Source organism: Lucilia cuprina, chromosome 4, assembly GCF_022045245.1.
Source record: "Lucilia cuprina isolate Lc7/37 chromosome 4, ASM2204524v1, whole genome shotgun sequence".
NCBI lineage: Eukaryota > Metazoa > Arthropoda > Insecta > Diptera > Calliphoridae > Lucilia > Lucilia cuprina.
In genome coordinates, this window is record NC_060952.1 from 33,156,805 (window position 1) to 33,180,241 (window position 23,437).

Here is a 23,437-nt window from a genome sequence, read left to right on the forward strand (position 1 = left end):
TTTTAACTAAAATACAACCTAATATCATATTTTAAAAACAATAAAACAATTCATATATTTAAATACAAACTGGGGAAATTTGTAATACGAATATATATATACTACATACTAAAAAAAAGTTCTATATTAATTTTACTTATACACAACAATAGACTGAAAATATAAAACAATTAAATAAAAAATAGTTTTTTTTAAGGCCATTTATGACAAAATAAAAATTGAAATTTCTAACGTATTCGTCGTCGTCATCATAAAGGTCTGTGTTGGCAAAATTATAATGATGGTGTTTTACATTAAATATTCTATAATATTTTAATATATTGTAGACAATCTGATAATCTAATGTTGTTGTTGTTGTCGTTGATGATGACAATATTAGTTTAATATTAAAAGACTCATAAAATATGTCTAGTTTTTGGTCTGTCATTCTCCCTGTCTTCAGTGAAAATGGTATATACAAATTTTTACTAAAATACATATACACTAATATGTATTTTGTTTAATAACCCAGTAGTTCGGAGGATTAATCTACAACTTAGGAGTACATTTAAATATTACTGTCTACTTCCAGATTCGAACCACAAACTGTGTCTCGTTATGACTGATACCAGCATTCTTATCTGTTCCTTACGAAAGCTTAATAATAAGCTTGACTTGGCTTACATGGTTCCACCCATTTGCGGTCCCATTATGATGTCCTAGTGGTCGTAGGAGTCCATTAATGTCCATCTACTTCCAGATTTGAACCACAAAGTTTAGGATATTTATAAGGCATATCCCATATAGCTCATGTTCTCTACTTTCATTGAATGATGCGCAATAACAGAAGTTAAGTCATTGTTTCCTATTTTCTTACTCATTATTACAGCAACCTACAGAAGTCGTTATATTCGAGACCCATTCTTCTGACGTGATTGCCAATTGTACAGTGTCTCGTTATGACAGATACCAGCATTTTTATCTGTTTCCTATGAGAGCTTAATAATAAGCTTGAACCTGTAAAATCGTATAGAGGTCGAATTGTCCTCTAAGTGGTTGCATAAATTTAGTTGTTGTTGTTATAACAGTTTAAAGGTCCAAGCCATAAATCCATTGGGCTAAGAGAAGTAGGGGGATCTGGAAAGTTGAATATGTGGTGGGTATCATGGGGACCCTGTTCACATGCTGGGCAAATATTGGGGACGGCACGGTCTACGCCGGACCAGTAGGCGTTAAGCCTGTTTTGCCAAAGCAACTCTTGTTTTTCGCGTAGGTTCCTCTCTATGTGATCTCCAAGAACAACATTCATGCTGTAACCTAAAACCGCGGTATTGATTGTCGTTTCTGTAAACGAAAATAAAATGACAACTACACAACTACAAATTTAAATCATTTCATCTTATTTGAGTCATTTCAAATAGTTCATATTTTGCCATAGTAGGGGCAAATGGAGAATAACAGGTGTCATGAGCCAAGCTTCTCTTTTGAAGATTCCTTAATGTCCACACATAGAAACTTTTATTTTAGAAACTACGTATTAATTGCATTGATTTGTTGTTGTACGAATGATGTTCTTTCTCTTTCTCTCTTACGCAAAATCAAACGTTTCCCAAAAAAGTTTCCGGCAGTTAGTTCGGTAACAGAAACTTATCCCCAAAATTAATATTTCACCATGTATCAATATCTTAATCAAGCACCTCCTTCCCTCGAATATGTGTTTAAACCACAGCCACTACGTGGATCCCGAAGAAACCTCAACTAACTGACCAGCCAGTACAAACTGGCCACCTTAAATACCTGATTATGAGGTGCTATGGTTTCATTCCATGTTAAATCATTCCAAGGAAAGACCGAAATAACCAATTTATAATAGCGACAGACTAAAGACACTTGTAGAATCCCTTTATCACTTGATTGCAATACACCTAGATGTAATCATTCAACAATAAAATATGCCCCGGGGGGACTCAGTGCATGAGTTTAATGACCCATTCTTTAATAGTACTGCAAATAAACAATGACCAGTTATTACTATTGTAGATAGTAATACTTACAATATAATAATACTTCTGTTTCAATTTAATTCAATCCAATATTTTACCAAGAAAATCCTGTAACATAATGATATTACAACTATCTCAGAGCTTAACTTTCGGAACAGGAATCAATTATATGACATTCTGTATATAACATGATGCAGTTCTACACTTAGAATACACAAAAGCCTAAACTAATAGGTTTAATACATGTAAATCGTATTTCATAAATGAAAAATATTTTGTTTTTATTCTATAAATGTACTACGTTTTCCAACCCTGGCTATAGTTATTGAAATTTAAAATATCTTACCAAAAAAAGATAATATTTGATAATAAGACATTATCATACTCTAATGATTAGAAGTTTTTCTTTTAAATTATTCTAGAAATTAATATCAATACTAAATTTTCGTTTAAATGTTTACAACATAAAATAGGTTTTTATTAAAAACAAATAAAAAATAAAGTGATAGTTGGTCGCCTCTTCTCTCTCTCGCTCACTTTAATAATATTTAATAAAATTAAATTTTTTTATTCACATTTTTAATAAACATAATTAGTTATCTCTGTGTATATTATGACGACTACTTTCGAGTAAAATACCTTTGTGTTTAAATCTCTTTTGTATCTTTTTTTCGTACAAGTACATACTTTGCCATTTTTTTGTGTATTTTTCTTCTTCTATTTCTCTGTAGTGTCGTTCTCGTTGTATTCGTTAAAAACATCATTGAGAATGTATGAACCACAAAAGAAAAATACCATACAATGTAAGCAAAAAAAAGTGTATTTTTGCTGTTTTGTTTTAAAAATAAGGAAAAACACAGCAAAATATAAACGAAAAAGAAGAGTAATAATTGGAATAACACGAAAACACGTTGTTTGATTGCTTTATGTTCGGTCTATCATTAATATTTGTATTTTTGATGTTTTTACTTTTTCTCTTTTTTTTTTTGTTTGATGATGTTTGTTGTTTGTTCATCTTCTTTATAAAATTCATGTATGTATGCATGTGTGTTTTTTTTATTTAATTGTATGTAGACATTTATTGTTTAAACAATATTTCTTGTACAAACATCTGTCTTATAAAATAACCTTCAATATTTTACAAGTGATAGGTATAACAAAAAAACAAAAACATTCTTAAATGTATAAATAAAGAGAGTGTTATTGAAAGAGCTAGAGAAGAAAGAATAGGAAGAAGAAGAGAATGAGATTATAAAAAGGTGTGATAAAATATTCTATGATGTGTTTAGCAGGGTTCCAAACCTTAGATTTATAGATATAATGCCGCAAGCTTATAGTGATGTTGAAAAATTGTGCCTGTTTATATGGAATGCTTTACTTTAATCACGTGTTTTCTTTTTATTAGTCTTCACATAAACCACCTGACTTATTCTAAAACACGTTGAGAATTTTTTTTTTTAATTTTCGTTTAATTTATGATTTTCATTCAAGTATTGTTCAAATACCTGGACCCTTATCAAATACATGGATGGTGGCCAAAAGTAATGGTAATCTGGCAAAAAAATTAAAGAATTACGAAAGTAAATTTCGAAAACCCCATAATATTTGAAGGCAATATAAAATAAGCAATGTGAACTAATGATATTAACCAAAACAACCTTCAAATCACAAGATATTGCCCAATAATTCGACTAGTTAGTTAATTAGTTTGAAAAGAGGATGTACATATATACATCAAATCCAATGAAATACACATTGGACTCTATCGGGCCTGTTGTGCGCTCCTTAACCAGTGCCACAGGTGGGAATCGAACCCACCAACTCCGGTCTACCAAACTAGAATTCTAACCACTAACCTACCAGAGGCCACCACTTACCTACTGGAGGACACCACTAACCTACCGGAGGCCAAGTAGTTCGACTAAGATTTATTGCTGGATTGTAGAGCCCGTAAATAAACCCAAAAGCAAGCACAATATTATTGGGAGTGTACAGGAGTGATATAAGGACTTTAATGGGAGTAATAATTGGTCACTGTTCGATTGAGGCGTAAGGGGTAATTGGGGAATAACTTCCCAGCAAATTCTGTACATACCCGGTAAGAATGCAAGTAATATTGTAGAAAAGTGTAAGTAGTTACTTTATGGATGAATAACTACTTATTTTTGTTTGACGATGACTAAAAAATAACTGGTTACAAATCTGCTTGCCAAACATTTCTGGATTTAAAACTAGTTTTACACGTATTTTTATGTTTGCTACAGTATATTTTCTTACTCAATGCCCCATTAAAAAGTAATTTTAACTTTGGTTCCCACAAAAAAATGTGAAAATCAACATTTCTTCAAAGAACTTCCAAAATCAACTAAGGTTAGAAACACTACTAATTCCTACTACAAATAATTCCTTATAAAACATACGCTATAGAAAATTGACTAGAAATTTTACAAAAAAAAAAAATATTTTTGTTATTGACAACGACATCTCATTACCAAGTAATGTATGATATAAGTACATTACCTACAATACTCATTAAAAAATTTTCAAATATTTTATTGGGTCGGTTATTTAGGTGAAGGACAATGGAGATTTTTCTTCCATTTCCACTTTTTTTGTGTAAGCCTTTATGGGGGAAATTCCTAATCTTTTCAATCTCTCTTACGTTTTTGTCTTCTCTTGAAAATATTTGTTCATTACTTTGGTTCTCTGAGTGGATGTATTCCTTAATATACAACTCTTTCAGTCATCACTTTATTTACATCCCTAATCAAAACCTACATATGAGTATATGAGGTGAACATATAAATGAGTGCACGATCTGTAAGATCAACCCATATCTGCTGGGAATGCCGATTAAAAGAAAAGTTGTTCTAGCATAACTAATGTCTGAAATAAAAGGTCAAATGTTTCTTAAAAAAATATTGAAATCGCTTTTAAAATCCACTAGATAAAATTAGCAGGCTTTTCAGATATAAATAATCTATAGTCTTTGTTTTAACCTGGTTTAAACTATGTCATTTTGTGATTTGTTTCATCATTACTATTTTTGTTGTAAAAGTTTTTTTTTTATTTTACAAAAAAAACAGCTGTTAATTGTATATGTTTTTGTATGGAAAGATGGTAATACTAACAAAGTTATATGATCCTAAATCCATAACTGAAAAACACATTCATCGCGTAAAGTCCGCTTAAAATTGTTTAATCTAACATGAAGTTAAGCATGTTTAACCCGACTACTAAAAAACCCGCCTTAGAGACAATGGATTTTAGTATTTTTTTTAAAGTATATATCTATGGTTGTTAGATTAAAGATAGAACTAATTTTGTTTTAGTAGTATTTCTAAGTACCAGCCCACTCGAGTGTCAGTAACGAAAGGGCGAATGTAATGGCTTTAAAAGGAAGCTGACAAATGCAAAACCATTCGACACAACAAAAGCTAAACTAAAAACATGGGTGAGAGAATATCAGAAGGGCCCTTGAAATAATGAAACAGTGAGTAGAACCACAAAGATCCTTTGGGATGACCCTGATGAAAGCAAGACGAAAAATCTTCTCAAAATGAGAATGAATCTGAAGTTAGTATGATGGTACGTATTTTAAGCGAACACACAGTATTACTATGCAAAATTGGACTAGCGAATTCAGACGTATGTAGAGCATGTGGAGAGGATAGTGAAACTCTGGAGCACTTTTTTTGCCACTGCCAGGCATTAGTTGAAGTTAGATCCAAGTATGTTGGAAGTGATGTTATTATGAAAATAACATCTGTGACTAAAACTAATTGGAAGATACTTAGGAATTACGTTGAGGAAACTGAGTTTCTGAACACTGAAAAATAATTCATTCAGTTCCCTTTTTTTTCATGTTAATGAGCGCACAACAGGTCTGTTAGTGGCCTCGGTGTATATCTTCGTATTTGATGCAGTATACATTCTCCTATCAACCTAACCTAAGTATTTCTAATTTGTAAGTAAAAGTTCGTTGAAACAATTTGTTGTTACATTTCAAGTCGAAAAATATTTTGAAATAGAATTTATTATAAATCTATTGTCGTTATAACTTCTATAGGATCCTCGCTTCGGAAAAATTCCAAAATTCACATTCAACTAAAATTTATCAACTTAAAGATAGTTCTGGCCACTGTTGAACTGGATCGGTACGAAAATTATTCATAACAAATTAAACTATTTTGATGAAAATAAATTGTGCAAAATTCTAAAATTCTTTAACAAAAATTATGAATTTTATGAAAATATTTTAAACTAGAAAAATTAACATTATATTACTGACTTAAGATGAAAAATAATTAAAAATTAAAAAATAAAATCTTATAATTTAATGCAAAATTTTTTTTTATTAAATAAAACTATTATCAAAATTTAGTGATAAGCAGACATTTTATATGTTTTCATTTTGCAATAGAATTGTCTATTTTAATAGATTTTTTTTGCGTATTAAACTAAGTACAATAATAAATAAAATCAACACAGATTTATGAAGGTAAATACTTAGTTAATAAGAAGAAAACACCCAGTAGGATTTTAAGTTAACTTAAAGCTAACTCATAGTTAACCACAAATGAGTCAGAGGTGACTCAAAATACTACAAGGCATTGGGTAGTAATTAAAAAAAATATTTTCATATTTTTATTTTTAATTAAGTGTAAAAAACTAAAAAGTTTTATCAATTAAAAGAAAATATAATTAAACAAATTAAAAATCAAATGCCGAAAAAGAAATAGAGAAGTTAACTTTTTGACATGAATTATAAGCACAAAACTAAATGTAGATAACATAATAATTAATAATAATAAAACAAATACTCTATTCTAACTGTAATGGAAAGCGTCATAGAAATAAATGATGGGATGTGTAAATGAATAATAACATTGAATATTCGGTACGATCTGTTTTTTTTTTTTTTTTTTTTTTTTTTTGTTAAATAAAACGACGTGTCTGTGCCACTGAGAAACTTGCTAGTCAACTTACACACATAATGGGAATTCATTTAAAAGATACAATTTGGATTTCCGTTTTAAGATACAACAGCAACAATAAACAATTGTATTGTGCATATTATAAAGTAGAGGGGTCGGTTGGACGCTTTCATTTTTCATTGGTAGAATTTAGCATTTTTAAAGAATTAAAATTTTAAATAGAAATATAAAATAGTAGACGAATTTGTTTGCATAATTGTTGTTTAGATTTAGATTTTTTGTTGTATTGAAAATAAAAAATGTATTCATGGACAAAGGAAAATAAATAATTTATATTCAGACAAAAAAAGGAGAAAAACAAAGAGTCCGACAAGAAAAACTGCAAGAGGAATTCTAAAAGATTAGATGACTTTGTATGTTATCACAGTTATTGTACTGTTTAAATATGCAGGTTCAGATACACATTTTTTTTTGCTTGGAAACACATTAAAAATAAAAAGTTATATATCAACGTTGGAAATAGCGAAACAAAAATATTTTAGTTAACAAAGTCCAGTTTTAATGTTTTTAAAGTCTAAAAAAAAATTAAATAATTCTAATGCAAATCAATTTACCAAAAAAAAATTTAAAGAAATTTTAAAGAAATATATAAACTAACTAAAAAATTAATAAATTAAAAACTCAGCTTAATTTCTAAATTTATAAAGCTTTGTTTAAAGATAAAACAAACAGCAAGGAAGAGAGAATAATATTCGAATAGTTAAAGATAACTTGTTGCACTTACCTCTGAAACAGATTCCTCATCGGATTCGGATAGATCCGTTACTGGCGGCGGATAAAGTTCCGTATCCGTATCGGAATTATCGCTGGTAATGATGTTTTGCAGGGCATTTGAAATTGCATTTACAATTCCAACGGATGACGACAATGAGGATGAATTCGAGGATGTCGACGTTGAGTTTGAGCGGGAATTACTGGCAGCTACAACCGATGATGCGGCAGCAGCACTTTTAAGTTTTATTTTGAGGGCGGTAGCAGCAGCGGCTGCTGCTTGTGCACCAGCACTAGAAGAGGCACCGGCACCTTTGGCTGCGGCAGCAGCAGCAGCCGCTGAACCCACCAACAGTGGTAATGCGGAGGTGAACTTTAAATGGGCATCTTTAGAAGATGACCCAGATTTAGCAGAAGCAGATGATAACGCAGATTTGCCCGAAGACACCGCTGCAGCCTGCTGTTGAAGAGCAAGCGCAGCAGCAGCAGCGGCGGCAGCTGTTGAGGATGATTTCTTCGATTTCGCAGAAGATATACCGCCAACACTAGCATTTGCATTTGTTGCCGATTTACTTGAGGTAATTGTGGGCACAGTACCAGTGGCCGTTGACGTAATAGCCGTTGATGGTAGGGGAACTGTATTTAAGGCTGCCATATCAATATCTACACCACTGCCACCAACTGCCGATGGCATGCTAGATGCTATTGATACTGTTGTGGCTAATGTTGTTGAAGCGATGGTGGTTGTTGATGTTGCTGCTGCTGCTGAATTTTTTGGCATTTTATTGCCATTGGCAGTGTAAACTGCGGAGGTTGAAGCAGAAGTGGAGGCCTGATTTAGTGGGGTATTGGTCGTAGTATTGTTGGAGGAATTATTGATGTTACTGTTATTGTTGTTAACTTTTAATTTAATTTTTGAGTTATTTTGGTTGGTGTTGGTATTGCTGTTGTTGTTAGTATTGGTATTTTTCAACCTAGATGAATTAGCAAAGTTGGTGGCAGCAGCAGCACTTGCAATACAGCTGGCACCGTTATCTAAATCTTCGGTAGTTGATAACGATGTCGTTATTGTTGGTGTATCTGAGGTGTTTGAGGTGGAGGCAGATGAGGAAGATAATGATGTAGTAGAGAAGGCGGTGGCAGAGGAATTGTTTTGACGTCCTGCTGTGGCATTGCCCTGTTTCGAGGACTTTTTATTGCTGCTACCAGTAACAGCAGCAGGATTTTGAGTTTGTTGATTATTATTAGTTGCAATGGTGGAAATTGTGGCAGCTACTGTAGTAGCTGCGGCTAACTTTAAACTATTGTTATTATTGTTGTTATTGGTATGATTTTTCTTATTTTTTGAGTTTGTTTTTTGCGATTGTTTTGATGACTCTACTGCTGCCACTGTAGTTGTTGTTGTTACTGCTGGTGTATTGTAATTTTTTGAATTTGTCCGTGACGTTGCTTTATTCAAATTTTGATTTTGATCATCTTTATTCATTTTCTACAATTTCGTAATTTTTGCTTTTGTTTTTACACAAATTTTATTTTTTTTAATTCTTTTTTTCTTTATTTCTTTCTTTGCTATACGTTTTGCACACAGTATTATTTTTGTTATTGTTGTTATAGTTGGTTACTTTCTTTTCTCGTTGTTTTCTTTTTTATTTTCGACTTATTTTTTTCACAAAATTTCTACGAAAAAAAATTCAAATTATATTATTTTTTATGACCGAACAAAGCATCGACGAAGAATGGTTAATAATTAAAGAATAGTGTTACGATTTATTCCTTTTTTAGAAAATTTATTATCAAAAGAGAAAAATTGTGGTTTTATTAACTATAGTTTTTAATAAGGATGATTGATAATTTTATTCAACTTTAGAAAACATAGCGCCCGCATTTTAAAACATTATTACTAATATGGGGTTAACAATTATTCTATGACTATGGTAAATACTATTTCTTTTATTATTTTTTACATGAAACCACTTGGCAATTAAGATTATTATTATTATTGTAAAAATAATGAATATGCACTATGCAACCCTGTATATTGACTTTTGTCCTTTCTTATATTTATTTCTTCTGTCAGACAGTCACTCACTCTCTCACTCGCAAACACACACCGTTACACAATATGCTCTACAAAAGAACATACAATGGTACGTAGATGCATATATTTGTATATACATGTGTGTATTATTGTTTCTGTGCTTGCACTACTATTTTCCCCTAATAAAAATGCATTGCTGTCAAAAAGAATAAACGAAATGTAAAAGAAAAACAACACAAACGTCGTATGCACTCAATTAAAGTAAATTAAAGGAATTAAGAAAAAAAAAACTAAAAAATGTTATATGTACATTGATATATGTACATACATATATATGAATATGTTGTTATTGTATATTTCATAGATTTGCGTACAAGAATTCGTATAGCAGAATAAATAGCAAAAACTAAATTATTAACAAAATCAATTTATGCACTAACTAATGGCCAGCTAAACTAAGAATTTTTAGAAATGAAAATTGTTTGATGAATAATAAGGGAGCCTGGCCAGAGCCTCACATACATACAAATTTTGAAATGAACCTAAAACTCACATACACAATTCTTCTTTTTTTGGTCGTCATACAACACTTAAACTCACTCACGACTGGTGAACAACGACACAAAGAGACGTGCAACGAAACTCGAACTTAAAAGGGAACTAAAAAAAGTATTTTTTCTTCTTTATTGAAGGGGCGTGTTATCTAAAAGGGCGTTATATTTTCTCCAATATTTTCACTTAATTCTTTCATAAAACTATTAAATTTTCCATTTTCCCGTAAAGTATTAACTCTCGAACATTTAATTATTGACAAAAACCACAATTTATTTCATCATAATGCTTAGATTGGCGACGTCAAAAAAATTTTTTCTTCACATCACACAAAAAAATCAAGTTTCAGAGCCTTTCATTTTTCACATTTTTTAAGTATTTTTTCATATTTTTTTTACATAATTTTGTAGAAAATATATAGCTCTATTAAGGCCCAACACTTTTTTAATAAAACTGCTTGAAATTTTATGAATTTTGACGAGGACAATTTTAATTATTCACCAAAAATTTTTTCAAGAATTTTCACGATGTGCTAACGAAACTTCAACGAAATTCATTTACACACATTTTTACACCGACTTGAACGAAGACCAAAATTTTTTGTACGGCGAATTCACTATACAAAAAAAAACGACGAGCGACATTTAAGAAAAAGAAACACAGAGAAATGAACAAAATCAGAGTTGCTGCAATACGTAGTGGTAGTATGAATTTTAATAACTTTAAAAACAACCGTATGTGCCAAGAACAATAGCGCAGCACTTGAAAAAAACTTTTTTATGACACAGGTTTCGGCTTTTGTTGTAAATTCTTTGCATACACTTTATTTTATCCAAGCATTCATTAATAAATATGTTTATTATTTAATCTTATATTTTATCAACAAGAATGATTAACATTTTCTACATAATTTTTTTAGAACACTACTATTTTCTTAGATTATCTTTCTATTAACTTAACCTCAATTTAATATGCGAAAACGCGTGTACTTTTTGTTTGTGTTTACTGCCGTATGAATAAAAAGTGACTAAAATTTTTCGCTAGTATCGCACAAATTCACACAGTTGTTTTAATTCGGTAGACTTTTTTTCTTTTTGTCAAATTATGCATATGTGACTACTGCACACGAAAAGATTTTTTCATTTGCAATTTTTATACACTTAATCACTTTTTACCATATAAACTCTGCATGTTCTTTATTAAATGGACATTAAATTAGAGTTTTATGCAAATTTTTTATATGTTTTAGCAATATTTTTATGCGAATTTTAGTTAATTATACGATCTATATTTTACACCACATTCACATAACTTGCACGGTTGTCTTGCCACTAATCAGAGCCCTGCGACGACGAATATTAACTACGGCGTTGGCTGATAATATAAATGTCGGCGGTTACTTAAAATTGACTGTGAACCGGCTAGTTAGTTCGAAAGGAGAATGTATATACAACAAATCTGATAAAATCCACCTAGGCCTTCTCTATCGGACCTTTTCAAATCGGTCCAATTTACAATTCACAAAGACATGATATTAACATTTAAGTTTTTAAACACAACAGTATAAATTCTTGATAAAATTAAATGAAAAACTTTACAACGGCGCATATTTTGTATTATTCTGTTAAAAAAAAGCGAATAAAATCGTTAACAAAAACTGATATCTAGGCAATATGTTTCAGAAATGCCTTTTATATGTTTTGAATTCATATTAAACATCAAGGCAATATGTTTCAGAAATGCCTTTTATATGTTTTGAATTCATATTAAACATCCACAAAAAAGATATGTATGTATATACATAACTGCCAAGATATGTATATACATAACTGCCAAAATAAAGTGTATTCGATCTACACAGACATATTTTTGAATATATTGAAAATTAAATTAATTAAACTAAAATTGTATAAAAAGTTTACAAAATGATTTGCGAACCAAACCTAAATTTACCTCAACCAATTGAATTAGAATCTCTAAAGATGACCACGGAAACCAAAAAAGTTGGACTTGGGAAAACAAGTTTAGATCAAACTAATGTTAAACGAGAGGTTTTATATGAACAAAAAGATTACGATCTCCTACCATTATTCAAAGATCAATTTCAACATTTAAATAATATTTTGTCTTTGCACTCTAATGATTATTTGGCCTGTCGTTGGAATACTTTTTTGGATAATGTTCCACAAAATTACATACGCATACGTTCATATGTGGACTATAAAAAATCGCTGGAGTAAGCTAAGATTACTTTCTTAGTAAACTTAATTAAAGCTATTTTATTTTTTTTTTAGAACTCAAGTAGTAAGACGAAAATTATTAAATGGACATTTTTATGGTATTGATAATAAACTTGCACCAATACCACAGTTAAAAGATCCTAGGAGTTATGCGAAAATAGATAATCACAAGAAGTAAAGCTGTAATCTTCAAAATGAATATCCATAAATGTATTTTTTAAAGAATTTCTGATAAACATTAGGTCCATCTCATAGAAATCTTTTAAAATTATAGACAACATTGTTTTTGTAGCGAAAAAACATCGTTTATTATTACTAAATAGTACCACCTATTAAGGAAGTCTTGTAATGTAAGTAAAGGGATAAAACTTAAAAACATAGGTTAAAAAGAAAAATCTTAAATTTTTCTATCTTAAACATCTAACTAATTGCATCCAACATTAACGCTAATTATATATAACTAAATATATATATTGATGTATGTATATAATTTATGTTAATTATTTTTGTAATTCTTGCATATTGGCCTCAAAGAGAGCTGTATTTATCTTATGCTTTAGTGTTAACAAAATTTCACGACTTTTTATTTCACGCATTTCATTGGCAACATATTCCCCATACGTAGTGAATTCGTCGCGCAGAGCTGACGTGACTGTTGTTGATGGGTTTAGGGCGGAATTGTTTAATGGGTTATTGGAAGAGTTGATACCAGATGAGGCTGCAGCCGCTGCTAAGCTATTGCGTAAATGAACTTTAGAATTTGTCGGTGATGTGTTTATGGAGGGAGAGGAGGAGGCATTTATTAAAGAAACTCCTGTTTGCTGTTGCGAGGGAGAAGCTGTCAATATAGTTGTAGTATGATGAGTTGAGGGATCGTAATAAATACGTTTGGTGGTCGTCGAACCACCTGTTCCACCTCCCCCTCCTGGCGGTGAAATTGTTTGTATATGATGTTGCTGATGCTGGTGTTGTTGCTGCATATGTTGATGATGATGGTGATGATGTTGCTGTTGTTCATAATAATCATTATTGTCGTGATGTGTATCTCTTCTTTGGATCTTTATTATACGTGCCGGTATAGTGTGAACTGTTGTGGTAGAGGATTGTGTATGACCAGCATTAACGGTAGATACAGCAGAGGAAACTCCATGATTCGATGTAGTAGTTTGATAGTTAAGTTCTTCGTCTGATGTCATCTGATGTTGCATACCCATAGACTCCATATTTCCCTCTACATCTTCAATATGATGTAACTCCTGGTGTTCGCTTTCAACATTACTTATCTGCAGTTCTCCGCCTCCCGAGTACGAGTCAGCATGATGCTGCTGATGATGGTCCATGGGAACACTGATTTCTTTAATGGTCATTTTTGGTTTTGCATCTTCTATTTCCTCTACATCTTTTGTGGTTTCTTCTATCAATTTTTCCAATTCATGTGAACGACTGGAAGCCGTCGATGTGGCTGTACTCGCTGGTACCGCTTCATATGAAATCGCTGTAGTTCTGCGTGGTAAAGTGAGAAACTCTTCATTTTCGTTTCCCGAACCCATACTGGTATCATGGCCTGGCTGTATGGCCTCTCGTATAATATACTTGGTCGTTACCGTACCCTCTTCGGTAATCTCAGCCTTAATGCGTCCCTTATTGGAGCGACACGCTTTGGGGGAACTTAAAAATTGTAAATACTTAAAACCAAACCATTTTGAATTGTATGGTTCTTTCCTTTTCATGCGATTTATTTCACGGTGATACTGTGTGCGCAAAGTATGAAATTTCTTTTCAATTTCCATAATAGGTATATTACCGCCTAATGTCTCGGACACCTCGACTAGTAGTTTTTGTTTAACATCTTTCTTGCGATAATCCTCATGGGTCATATCCCAGAGACCGCGTCTTTTTCGATATTCCTGTATAAGTGCCAATGTCTTTTCACGCGTCCACTCCATGGTCATGGTTCGATTTAGTTTTATTTATTTCTCTTCGTTTAATTTTTAGATTACTATAGTTTTTACAATTGTTTTTATTTATTTTGTATGTTTCTTGATATTTTTTCTAAAAATGTATACATCAAGCCTCATTACAACAGCGTGGTTCAAATATTATTTATTTAAACTATGTTGCCAGACATTGTCGGCAACATACCAGGTGTGTAATCAATCAATAATTAAGCATTTGTTAATTGTGCAGTTAAATTATTAAATTACATATTTTTTCCAATTATTTAATTTTACATAAACAAAAAGTATTTTTAATTAGTTTTTAAAATTTTGTTTTTAAATTTAAAGTCCATTAATAAGTTACACTGTTGAGGCAGAAATGTTGCCGAACATGTTTACTTAATAAGTAAACATTTTACACACAAACATGTATTTCTTATGAGATTTGAAATATTCCCGTTTTTCTTAATCAACAATAATACAAGTGGCAACTTTGTTTGTCATCACAGCCATTGATTTGTGTTGCTAAGAATACACAGACAAAAATAATTGTAAAATTTTTCATAAATAGAAAATCACTCCAAAAATAAGAACATGTAATAAATAACAAAAACAATATGTTATCAATAAAATATCAAATTTATTGAATTTTTCGATTAATAATTATTGTATAACAAATGAATAAAAATCAATTATCAAATCGCCTAATCCTATACCAGACACGGAATATGTCGGAAACTTTAAAACGCTGATCCCAGATAGAATGTCTAGGTCAAGCGGAACATTAGAGCAAATACCAGTAGAAATCCTTTGTAACACGGATGGCTCTAAATTGGGGGATAAAGTGGGGCTGGGTTTCTATATTGAAGACCAAGAAGCTGAAATATACCACCATTTACAAAATAATAACACAAGCTTCCAGGCAGAAGTACTAGCAATAACGGAATGCTTAAATTGAATTAGAATAAATATGGCGCCCATAGCGCTTAATATATTTACCGACAGCCAGAAAGCAATTAGGGTGATATCAGGTGATAGAACTAAATCTAAGGCCGTATTGGATTGTAAGAAAGCTTTAACTGAATATTCTCCCAGAGGTTCACATCATATGGGTATCAGCACACTCTGGAGTAGTCGGTAACGAAAGGGCGAATGTAATACCTTTAAATGGAAGGGAGCTCGAGGCAGTTAACCAGACAAACGCAAAACCAATCGACGCAACAAAAGCTGAACTAAAACTATGGGTGAGAGAATCCCATAAGACCTCCTTAAATAATGAAACAGTCAGTAGAAAATCACGAAAATCCTATGGGCCGACCCTGATGAGAGCAAGACGAAATATCTCCTCAAAATGAGCAAGTCTGAATTTAGTATGAAAGTAAGAATTATGAGTGGACGCACAGGATTCCGAGCACATTTATGTAAAACTGATTGGAAGATTCTTAGGAATTACAAGTCCGATTGTGGCCTAGGCGTATTTCTTCGTATTTGATGTAGTATACATCCTCCTATCAACCTAACCTAAAAAATTTACTAAAAATTTATAAATTTAGAGAAATTATATAAAATTCCTAAAAAATATGATCAAAAAATCCGAAGGAAGTTTATAATTATAATTAAGTCGTTGTTATGATAATTACACGCGAGAACTAAAATTTCAAAAATGTCAAAACCCTCAGATAGAGGTTTAGGTTTTATTAATTTTTAATTTTATTAAAAATTCTCAAATATACCAAAGAACGCCGGACATAATTAATAACAATTAAACATTATTGTTCCAACATTAATCAGATCATGTTTTCTTCATTATATTTAAATAAAATCATAATTAATGTCTATGTACCTTGTTATACCGTACACCACTATAGTGGGGAGGGTATTATACGTTTGTGCTGATGTTTGTAACATACAAAAATATTGGTCAAAAGTATACCTTAAAGTATACCGATCGATTCAGAATCATTTTTTGAGTCGATTAAGACATATCCGTTCGTCCGTCTATCCGGCTGGCTGTCCATGTAAACCTTGTGCGCAAGGTACAGGCCGCAATTTTCAAGATAATTTGATGAAATTTGGACCAAGCATGTTTTTTTGGCACAGGAACGAAGCCTATTGGTTGAAATCGGTCCATTATTTCACCTAGCCCCCATACAACCGTACCTCCCGATTTGAACTTTTTATGCCATAATTACGTCAAATATTCTATTATCTCTCTAAAAATTGGTACAAATAAGTTATATAAGTATAAATGACACTGCAGATTTTCGTAAGGATTGGCCCTTATTTGACCCTAGCCCCCACACAAACCCCCCTTCAAAAAATGTCTTAAACGTCTAAAATTGACCTGTAACCATTTGTATCGCAATGAAACTCAACAAAACTAACTGTTATTTAAAAATATATATTTTTCCCAAATTTATCGAGGATCGGTCCATATTTGACCTATATAAAAGTTTCTTTATAAAAAGTACAAATTTTAAAAATATACTCATGGTGTAGGGTATTATATGGTCGGCCATGCCCGACTTTACTTTCCTACTTGCTTTCGTTTATAAATGATACAAATGTATTTTAATTTTATTTAAATTTGCTATTTATTATAATTTTGTTTTTATTAAATTAGATTTTAATTCGAAAAGTAATGCATGCGTTTGTAATGCGTGCTCTTGTATTAATGCATTGAAAGCTTTTTTTTAAAATAACTTAAAAATCTAGATTTCTTTTATATTTAACTGTTTTAACATCTACAGGAATTTATATGTGTGTATTAATTATTATTTTTTTTAATGTTCACAAATTTGTTAATAATTTGTAATTGTTAAGTAAGCATTGTGATGCAATAAAAAAATCTATTTTGTATTCCCAAGAAATATTTCCGATTCATTATCAAACACTATAATCCCAAGTTAAATTTTACATAAGCTTAATATCCAATTTTTTATAAATACATACAATATTTCTTCATCACAGCAAATATAGAAAAGAAAACAATAATATAATTCCATTTTTTTTTGTGGGGGGGGGGGGGGGGGGTGTGTGAGAGGGGAGGGGTTTATCATTCTGGTTTATGTAACTTTAAAATGTTTAATTCCAAATTTAACAGGCACATCCTCCTTCGGGATCTTTTTGCTCATTCTGCTGGCCCAATTGTATATCTTGCATGGTCTCAGATGGTTTGCTATCCGACGAAGAATCCATGCCAGGCAGAGCAGCCGCTACACGCCTAAACAATAACTTGACATTATAGCCAGACTTGGCACTAGTCTCTATAAACATAACATTCAGCTCTTTAGCTTTGCGTTCTCCCTCCTCGGTAGAAACCAAACGTTTATCAGCCAAATCGGTTTTATTTCCAACCAACATAATTATGACATCACTACCCCTTTCTGTGCGCACATCATCAATCCACTTAGAAGTCTGATAGAATGAATTTGTATTAGTGATATCATAGACAACGACAGCCACTGTCGAGTCGCGTATGTAGGAGGGGATTAAAGAACGAAAACGTTCCTGACCCGCCGTATCCCACAGCTGCAAGCGTACAGTACGATCTTCCAAGTACATGGTCTTTGAGAGGAAATCTATACCAATGGTGGCCTGATAAGTATTATCGAAGCTGTCGTACATGAAACGTGTAATGAGCGAAGTTTTTCCAACACTTTGTTCGCCCAGAAATACTAGTTTAAATTTACGCAAAGGATTGCCAAAATCCCCAGATGACATAGTAGCTGGAGGCAAAGGCGAATGAGGATTTGGTGACATGTTTATTTAGTTTTGTTTATATTTTTCTTTTTTAACAGCAACTAGAATATAAGGGTTTATCATTCTGGTTTATGTAACTTTAAAATGTTTAATTCCAAATTTAACAGGCACATCCTCCTTCGGGATCTTTTTGCTCATTCTGCTGGCCCAATTGTATATCTTGCATGGTCTCAGATGGTTTGCTATCCGACGAAGAATCCATGCCAGGCAGAGCAGCCGCTACACGCCTAAACAATAACTTGACATTATAGCCAGACTTGGCACTAGTCTCTATAAACATAACATTCAGCTCTTTAGCTTTGCGTTCTCCCTCCTCGGTAGAAACCAAACGTTTATCAGCCAAATCGGTTTTATTTCCAACCAACATAATTATGACATCACTACCCCTTTCTGTGCGCACATCATCAATCCACTTAGAAGTCTGATAGAATGAATTTGTATTAGTGATATCATAGACAACGACAGCCACTGTCGAGTCGCGTATGTAGGAGGGGATTAAAGAACGAAAACGTTCCTGACCCGCCGTATCCCACAGCTGCAAGCGTACAGTACGATCTTCCAAGTACATGGTCTTTGAGAGGAAATCTATACCAATGGTGGCCTGATAAGTATTATCGAAGCTGTCGTACATGAAACGTGTAATGAGCGAAGTTTTTCCAACACTTTGTTCGCCCAGAAATACTAGTTTAAATTTACGCAAAGGATTGCCAAAATCCCCAGATGACATAGTAGCTGGAGGCAAAGGCGAATGAGGATTTGGTGACATGTTTATTTAGTTTTGTTTATATTTCTTTTTAACAGCAACTAGAATATAATTTAAATATGATTTTTAATAAATACAATTTTTATTCTTTTCTAATTTTTTTTACAAATTTTCTTTTTCAACTTATAGATTTTTCGAGGAGTTTGCTGACCTTTTTTCGTTGTTTGACGTTTACGAACTATTACTCGTTGCGTTGTTAGAGAAATATGTAAATAACGGTGTGGTAAGGATATATTTTGGTCCTTTTTCTGTTTAAAAGTACTAAAGGAATTTTTTTGGTTTAACAGGGCAACACTGGTTATATGGTGGTATTGTTAAAAAGTAAAAGTTAATTTTAAAATAACTGTACTTCTGAAATGGATCTATCTATCTTTCTATCTATCTATCTATCTATCTATCTATCTATCTATCTATCTATCTATCTATCTATCTATCTATCTATCTATCTATCTATCTATCTATCTATCTATCTATCTATCTATCTATCTATCTATCTATCTATTTATCTATCTATATATCTATCTATGTTTGGAAATATAGATCATTAATAAGAATAAAACATAGGCGAGTTTACTTTACTTTTAAATTAATTAAATTAAAAGTAATTACAAAACAAATTGTTGCTACACATACATCCACACATATACATATGTATGTATAAAAACTTGACATTTCTGCGATTCTGCGCTTCTAGTCAAAAGGATAAAAAATGACATTTACTATCATTTCACGAAAATATTTCCTTTTTCTCCAGGATATATTGATTATTTTCATTTTGCAATAACAAACAAGTTGCACACAAAAATTCAACAAAAATTAGAAAAAAACAAATTTATACATTTTACAATAAATTAAATTAATGCATTTAAGAATTAACGCTTTTCCATTCCATGTACACAAAATACTACAACAACAAATACTGTTTTAAGGTTTTTAACAAAAAAGCTATTGAATGCTTATTGAATCCTATCGAGATTACATTGTTGACTTAGTGACCCAGTGCAGTATGAAGCGTCAAAATGTTCGGACGCTGTCATTGGTGGTTTGCACTTTTACGTATTTACTAATTGGTGCTGCCGTCTTCGATAGTTTGGAATCTGATTTCGAATCAAAACGTTGGGACTTTTTGCAAGCCGTTAAAAATAACTTTGTTAAGAAGTATAATGTTTCTACCGAGGATTTTCGTATGATGGAAATTGTAATAATTGAAAATAAACCACATAAGGCAGGGCCACAGTGGAAATTTGCCGGTGCTTTTTATTTTGCCACAGTTGTGTTGGCGATGATTGGTTATGGGCACTCGACGCCTGTGACAATTGGTGGAAAGGCCTTTTGTATGGCATATGCAATGGTGAGTTAATAGATGAATACAATTCAATTGCGAATATGTACTTTTATGTATTAAGTCGCTAAATAATAATTTATTTCCAGGTTGGCATACCACTGGGTTTAGTTATGTTCCAATCGATTGGTGAACGTTTGAATAAATTTGCATCGGTTATCATAAGAAAAGCTAAACGTTATATGCAATGTACCCATACCGAAGCCACAGAAATGAATCTTATGTTGGCTACCGGCATGTTATCTTCGATTATAATCACTACCGGAGCAGCGGTGTTTTCGCGTTATGAAGGTTGGAGTTATTTTGATAGTTTCTATTATTGTTTTGTCACTTTAACCACCATTGGTTTTGGTGATTATGTGGCTTTGCAAAACGATCAGGCTCTCATGAATAAACCCGGTTATGTTGCTTTGAGTTTGGTATTTATATTATTCGGTTTAGCGGTGGTAGCTGCTAGCATTAATTTGTTGGTCTTGCGCTTTATGACCATGTAAGTTAAAGTGAAAATTAGTTGAAAAAATTCAATAAATTTAAATGTTTTTTATAGGCAAGCGGAAGATGCTAAGCGAGATGAACAGGATGCCCAAAATCAAATTGCCGCCAATCAACCGGTTACTTTCGATACCGAACACAGCTATAATGTGCATGGCAAACTATTGAATAGTTCTAATTATATGACCGAATTTGAGGAGACCGCATCGATTTGCTCCTGCACCTGCTTGGGTGGTACACGCTGTATGAATCATGAAACATTTGCTGATCCTGATTTTCGACCTACTGATATTATTGCCAGTACCATTAGTCTAAAGCGTGCCTCAGTTTGATATCAATCTTTGCCTGATTTGGCTGAATGTGATTGTTATCGTACGTCATCCCATTGTTATTTGAATTGTTGTGCCAAAAATGAAACTTCCAAATCATCAGAATGTATTGGTTATAGAATTTTGAAATATTCTTCCGATAGTCCTTGCTGTAGTACACCATAATTCCAAAACCCCAAAACCCACTTTGTATTCTTCCGGAAATATATACAAAATTGTATGTAATGTATTTAAAATTTTTAAAAAATAATAAAAACATTAATATAAATATTCATTCGTTAGATAAAAGCGAGTTGTCATTTTTAGATTTTTATTATTTCTAATAATAAATCTGAAATTCCTTTTAATTTTCATAAATATTTTGTTTAAACACTTTACTCAATAAAACACTTGTTTTTTATACAATTTCCCCCGATCATAGTAGATTTGTTATGAAAAATCAAGGAAAACTTTTGAAAATTTTTTAATTTGATTTATTTTGTGAGAATTTTTATACGATCGAAAAAAGGAAAGAAAATTAATTCGCCGCACAGCAAAAACTATAGTTTCTATTGCGAAATAATAAAAGTAATCTTATAAAAATTAGCAAAAAATGCGTGAAATTGTCCATATACAAGCGGGTCAGTGTGGTAACCAAATTGGTGGTAAATTCTGGGAAGTAATATCCGATGAACATTGTATTGATGCCACAGGCACTTATTATGGTGATAGTGATTTGCAATTGGAACGTATAAATGTGTATTACAATGAGGCCACTGGGGCGAAATATGTACCGCGTGCAATTTTAGTTGATCTTGAGCCGGGTACCATGGATTCAGTAAGATCTGGAGCTTTCGGTCAAATATTTAGACCAGATAATTTTGTGTTCGGTCAGTCGGGAGCTGGAAATAATTGGGCTAAGGGTCATTATACCGAGGGTGCTGAATTGGTGGACTCGGTTTTGGATGTAGTGCGTAAAGAATCGGAGGGCTGTGATTGCCTGCAGGTAAGTATGGGAATTTTTAAGGAATTTCAAAACTATCTATTATTGTCCTAATATAGGGTTTCCAATTAACTCATTCTTTGGGCGGTGGTACCGGTTCGGGTATGGGTACTTTATTAATTTCGAAAATTCGTGAAGAATATCCCGATCGTATAATGAATACTTTTTCGGTAGTACCCTCACCTAAAGTATCTGATACTGTAGTAGAACCTTATAATGCTACCCTAAGTGTGCATCAACTAGTGGAAAATACCGATGAAACCTATTGCATAGACAATGAAGCTTTATATGACATTTGTTTTAGGACACTAAAACTTACCACTCCTACATATGGTGATCTCAATCATTTAGTTTCGGCCACTATGTCAGGCGTTACTACATGTTTACGTTTTCCGGGTCAATTGAATGCAGATTTAAGAAAATTAGCTGTTAATATGGTGCCATTTCCTCGTTTACATTTCTTCATGCCCGGTTTTGCCCCTTTAACATCACGTGGTTCTCAGCAGTATCGAGCTCTAACGGTGCCCGAATTAACACAGCAAATGTTCGATGCCAAAAATATGATGGCCGCCTGTGATCCACGTCATGGTCGTTATTTAACTGTAGCAGCCATATTTCGTGGCCGCATGTCTATGAAGGAGGTCGATGAACAAATGCTTAATATACAAAATAAGAATAGCAGTTTCTTTGTTGAATGGATACCGAACAATTGTAAAACTGCTGTTTGTGATATACCACCTAGAGGCCTTAAAATGTCGGCTACATTTATTGGTAACTCAACAGCTATTCAGGAACTCTTTAAACGTGTCTCTGAGCAATTTACCGCCATGTTTCGGCGCAAAGCATTTTTACATTGGTACACCGGAGAGGGTATGGATGAAATGGAATTTACCGAGGCCGAAAGTAATATGAATGACTTGGTGTCCGAATATCAACAGTATCAAGAGGCCACGGCCGATGAAGAGGGCGAATTTGATGAAGATGAGGAGGGCGGTGGTGATGAATAAATATAAAAAGTTTGTGTTGGAAATTAACGCGTTTTCTTTTGTTAGCATTTTTTTTGTAGATTTGTAATTCAGATTTAAATTTTCTATAGTAAAATTTAGCTTTTTTTAAAAATATGGTGGCTATTTTTCAAGTTTTTGTGTAAATTATTTTATGTCTGTGCTCATGCGGAAATAAAGGGTGTAAATAAAAAACCAATTTAAGATTTTGAATTGTACTAGACTATAGACTAGACTATAGACTATAGACTAGACTATAAACTAGACTATAGACTAGACTATAGACTAGACTAGACTATAGACTAG

The 23,437-nt window shown here is 32.3% G+C and overlaps 7 protein-coding genes across 10 annotated transcripts in view; 3 read left to right on the plus strand and 4 right to left on the minus strand.

Moving 5' to 3' along the window:
• LOC111678860 (ankyrin repeat and KH domain-containing protein mask) overlaps positions 1-9,206 on the minus strand; it is a 35,040-nt gene extending 25,834 nt beyond the window's left edge. For both annotated transcript variants that reach the window (XM_046948851.1, XM_023440291.2), the window contains exon 1: positions 7,704-9,206. In XM_046948851.1, the coding sequence (XP_046804807.1) occupies positions 7,704-9,176 (1,473 nt within the window). In that variant the 5' untranslated portion in view covers positions 9,177-9,206. The remainder of the gene's footprint in view (positions 1-7,703) is intronic.
• A 2,474-nt stretch (positions 9,207-11,680) lies between these two features.
• On the plus strand, positions 11,681-12,958 carry LOC111678868. Its single transcript, XM_023440300.2, has 2 exons — positions 11,681-12,516; positions 12,575-12,958. Exons 1-2 carry the CDS (start codon positions 12,206-12,208, stop codon positions 12,696-12,698), a joined length of 435 nt encoding a protein of 144 aa, XP_023296068.2. The 5' UTR covers positions 11,681-12,205; the 3' UTR covers positions 12,699-12,958.
• Positions 12,959-13,011: 53 nt separating this feature from the next.
• LOC111678867 (homeobox protein cut) lies at positions 13,012-14,623 on the minus strand. Its single transcript, XM_023440299.2, has one exon. The coding sequence runs from the start codon at positions 14,470-14,472 to the stop codon at positions 13,021-13,023; it is 1,452 nt and encodes a 483-aa protein (XP_023296067.2). The 5' UTR covers positions 14,473-14,623; the 3' UTR covers positions 13,012-13,020.
• Positions 14,624-17,485: 2,862 nt separating this feature from the next.
• Positions 17,486-19,091, minus strand: LOC124419878 (ras-related protein Rab6-like). The gene is made up of 2 exons (XM_046950742.1): positions 19,008-19,091; positions 17,486-18,241 (listed from the first exon to the last, which is right to left on the minus strand). The coding sequence occupies exon 2, from the start codon at positions 18,217-18,219 to the stop codon at positions 17,554-17,556; it is 666 nt and encodes a 221-aa protein (XP_046806698.1). The 5' UTR covers positions 18,220-18,241; positions 19,008-19,091; the 3' UTR covers positions 17,486-17,553.
• On the minus strand, positions 17,486-19,230 carry LOC111678871 (ras-related protein Rab6-like). Of its 2 annotated transcripts, none has more exons than XM_046950743.1 (3): positions 19,134-19,230; positions 18,293-19,023; positions 17,486-17,526 (listed from the first exon to the last, which is right to left on the minus strand). In XM_046950743.1, the coding sequence occupies exon 2, from the start codon at positions 18,983-18,985 to the stop codon at positions 18,320-18,322; it is 666 nt and encodes a 221-aa protein (XP_046806699.1). In that variant the 5' UTR covers positions 18,986-19,023; positions 19,134-19,230; the 3' UTR covers positions 17,486-17,526; positions 18,293-18,319. The 2 variants fall into 2 exon arrangements, with proteins under 2 accessions (XP_046806699.1, XP_046806700.1); XM_046950744.1 differs by having other exon boundaries at positions 19,089-19,138.
• LOC111678872 (two pore potassium channel protein sup-9) lies at positions 19,130-21,434 on the plus strand. Of its 2 annotated transcripts, XM_046950741.1 has the most exons (5): positions 19,130-19,205; positions 19,270-19,303; positions 19,912-20,333; positions 20,414-20,814; positions 20,872-21,434. In XM_046950741.1, the coding sequence occupies exons 3-5, from the start codon at positions 19,935-19,937 to the stop codon at positions 21,146-21,148; spliced, it is 1,077 nt and encodes a 358-aa protein (XP_046806697.1). In that variant the 5' UTR covers positions 19,130-19,205; positions 19,270-19,303; positions 19,912-19,934; the 3' UTR covers positions 21,149-21,434. The 2 variants fall into 2 exon arrangements, with proteins under 2 accessions (XP_046806697.1, XP_023296072.1); XM_023440304.2 differs by lacking the exons at positions 19,130-19,205; positions 19,270-19,303 and having other exon boundaries at positions 19,727-20,333.
• A 182-nt stretch (positions 21,435-21,616) lies between these two features.
• Positions 21,617-23,330, plus strand: LOC111678876 (tubulin beta-2 chain). The gene is made up of 2 exons (XM_023440307.2): positions 21,617-22,130; positions 22,187-23,330. Exons 1-2 carry the CDS (start codon positions 21,738-21,740, stop codon positions 23,132-23,134), a joined length of 1,341 nt encoding a protein of 446 aa, XP_023296075.1. The 5' UTR covers positions 21,617-21,737; the 3' UTR covers positions 23,135-23,330.
• The last annotated feature ends 107 nt before the right edge of the window (positions 23,331-23,437 follow it).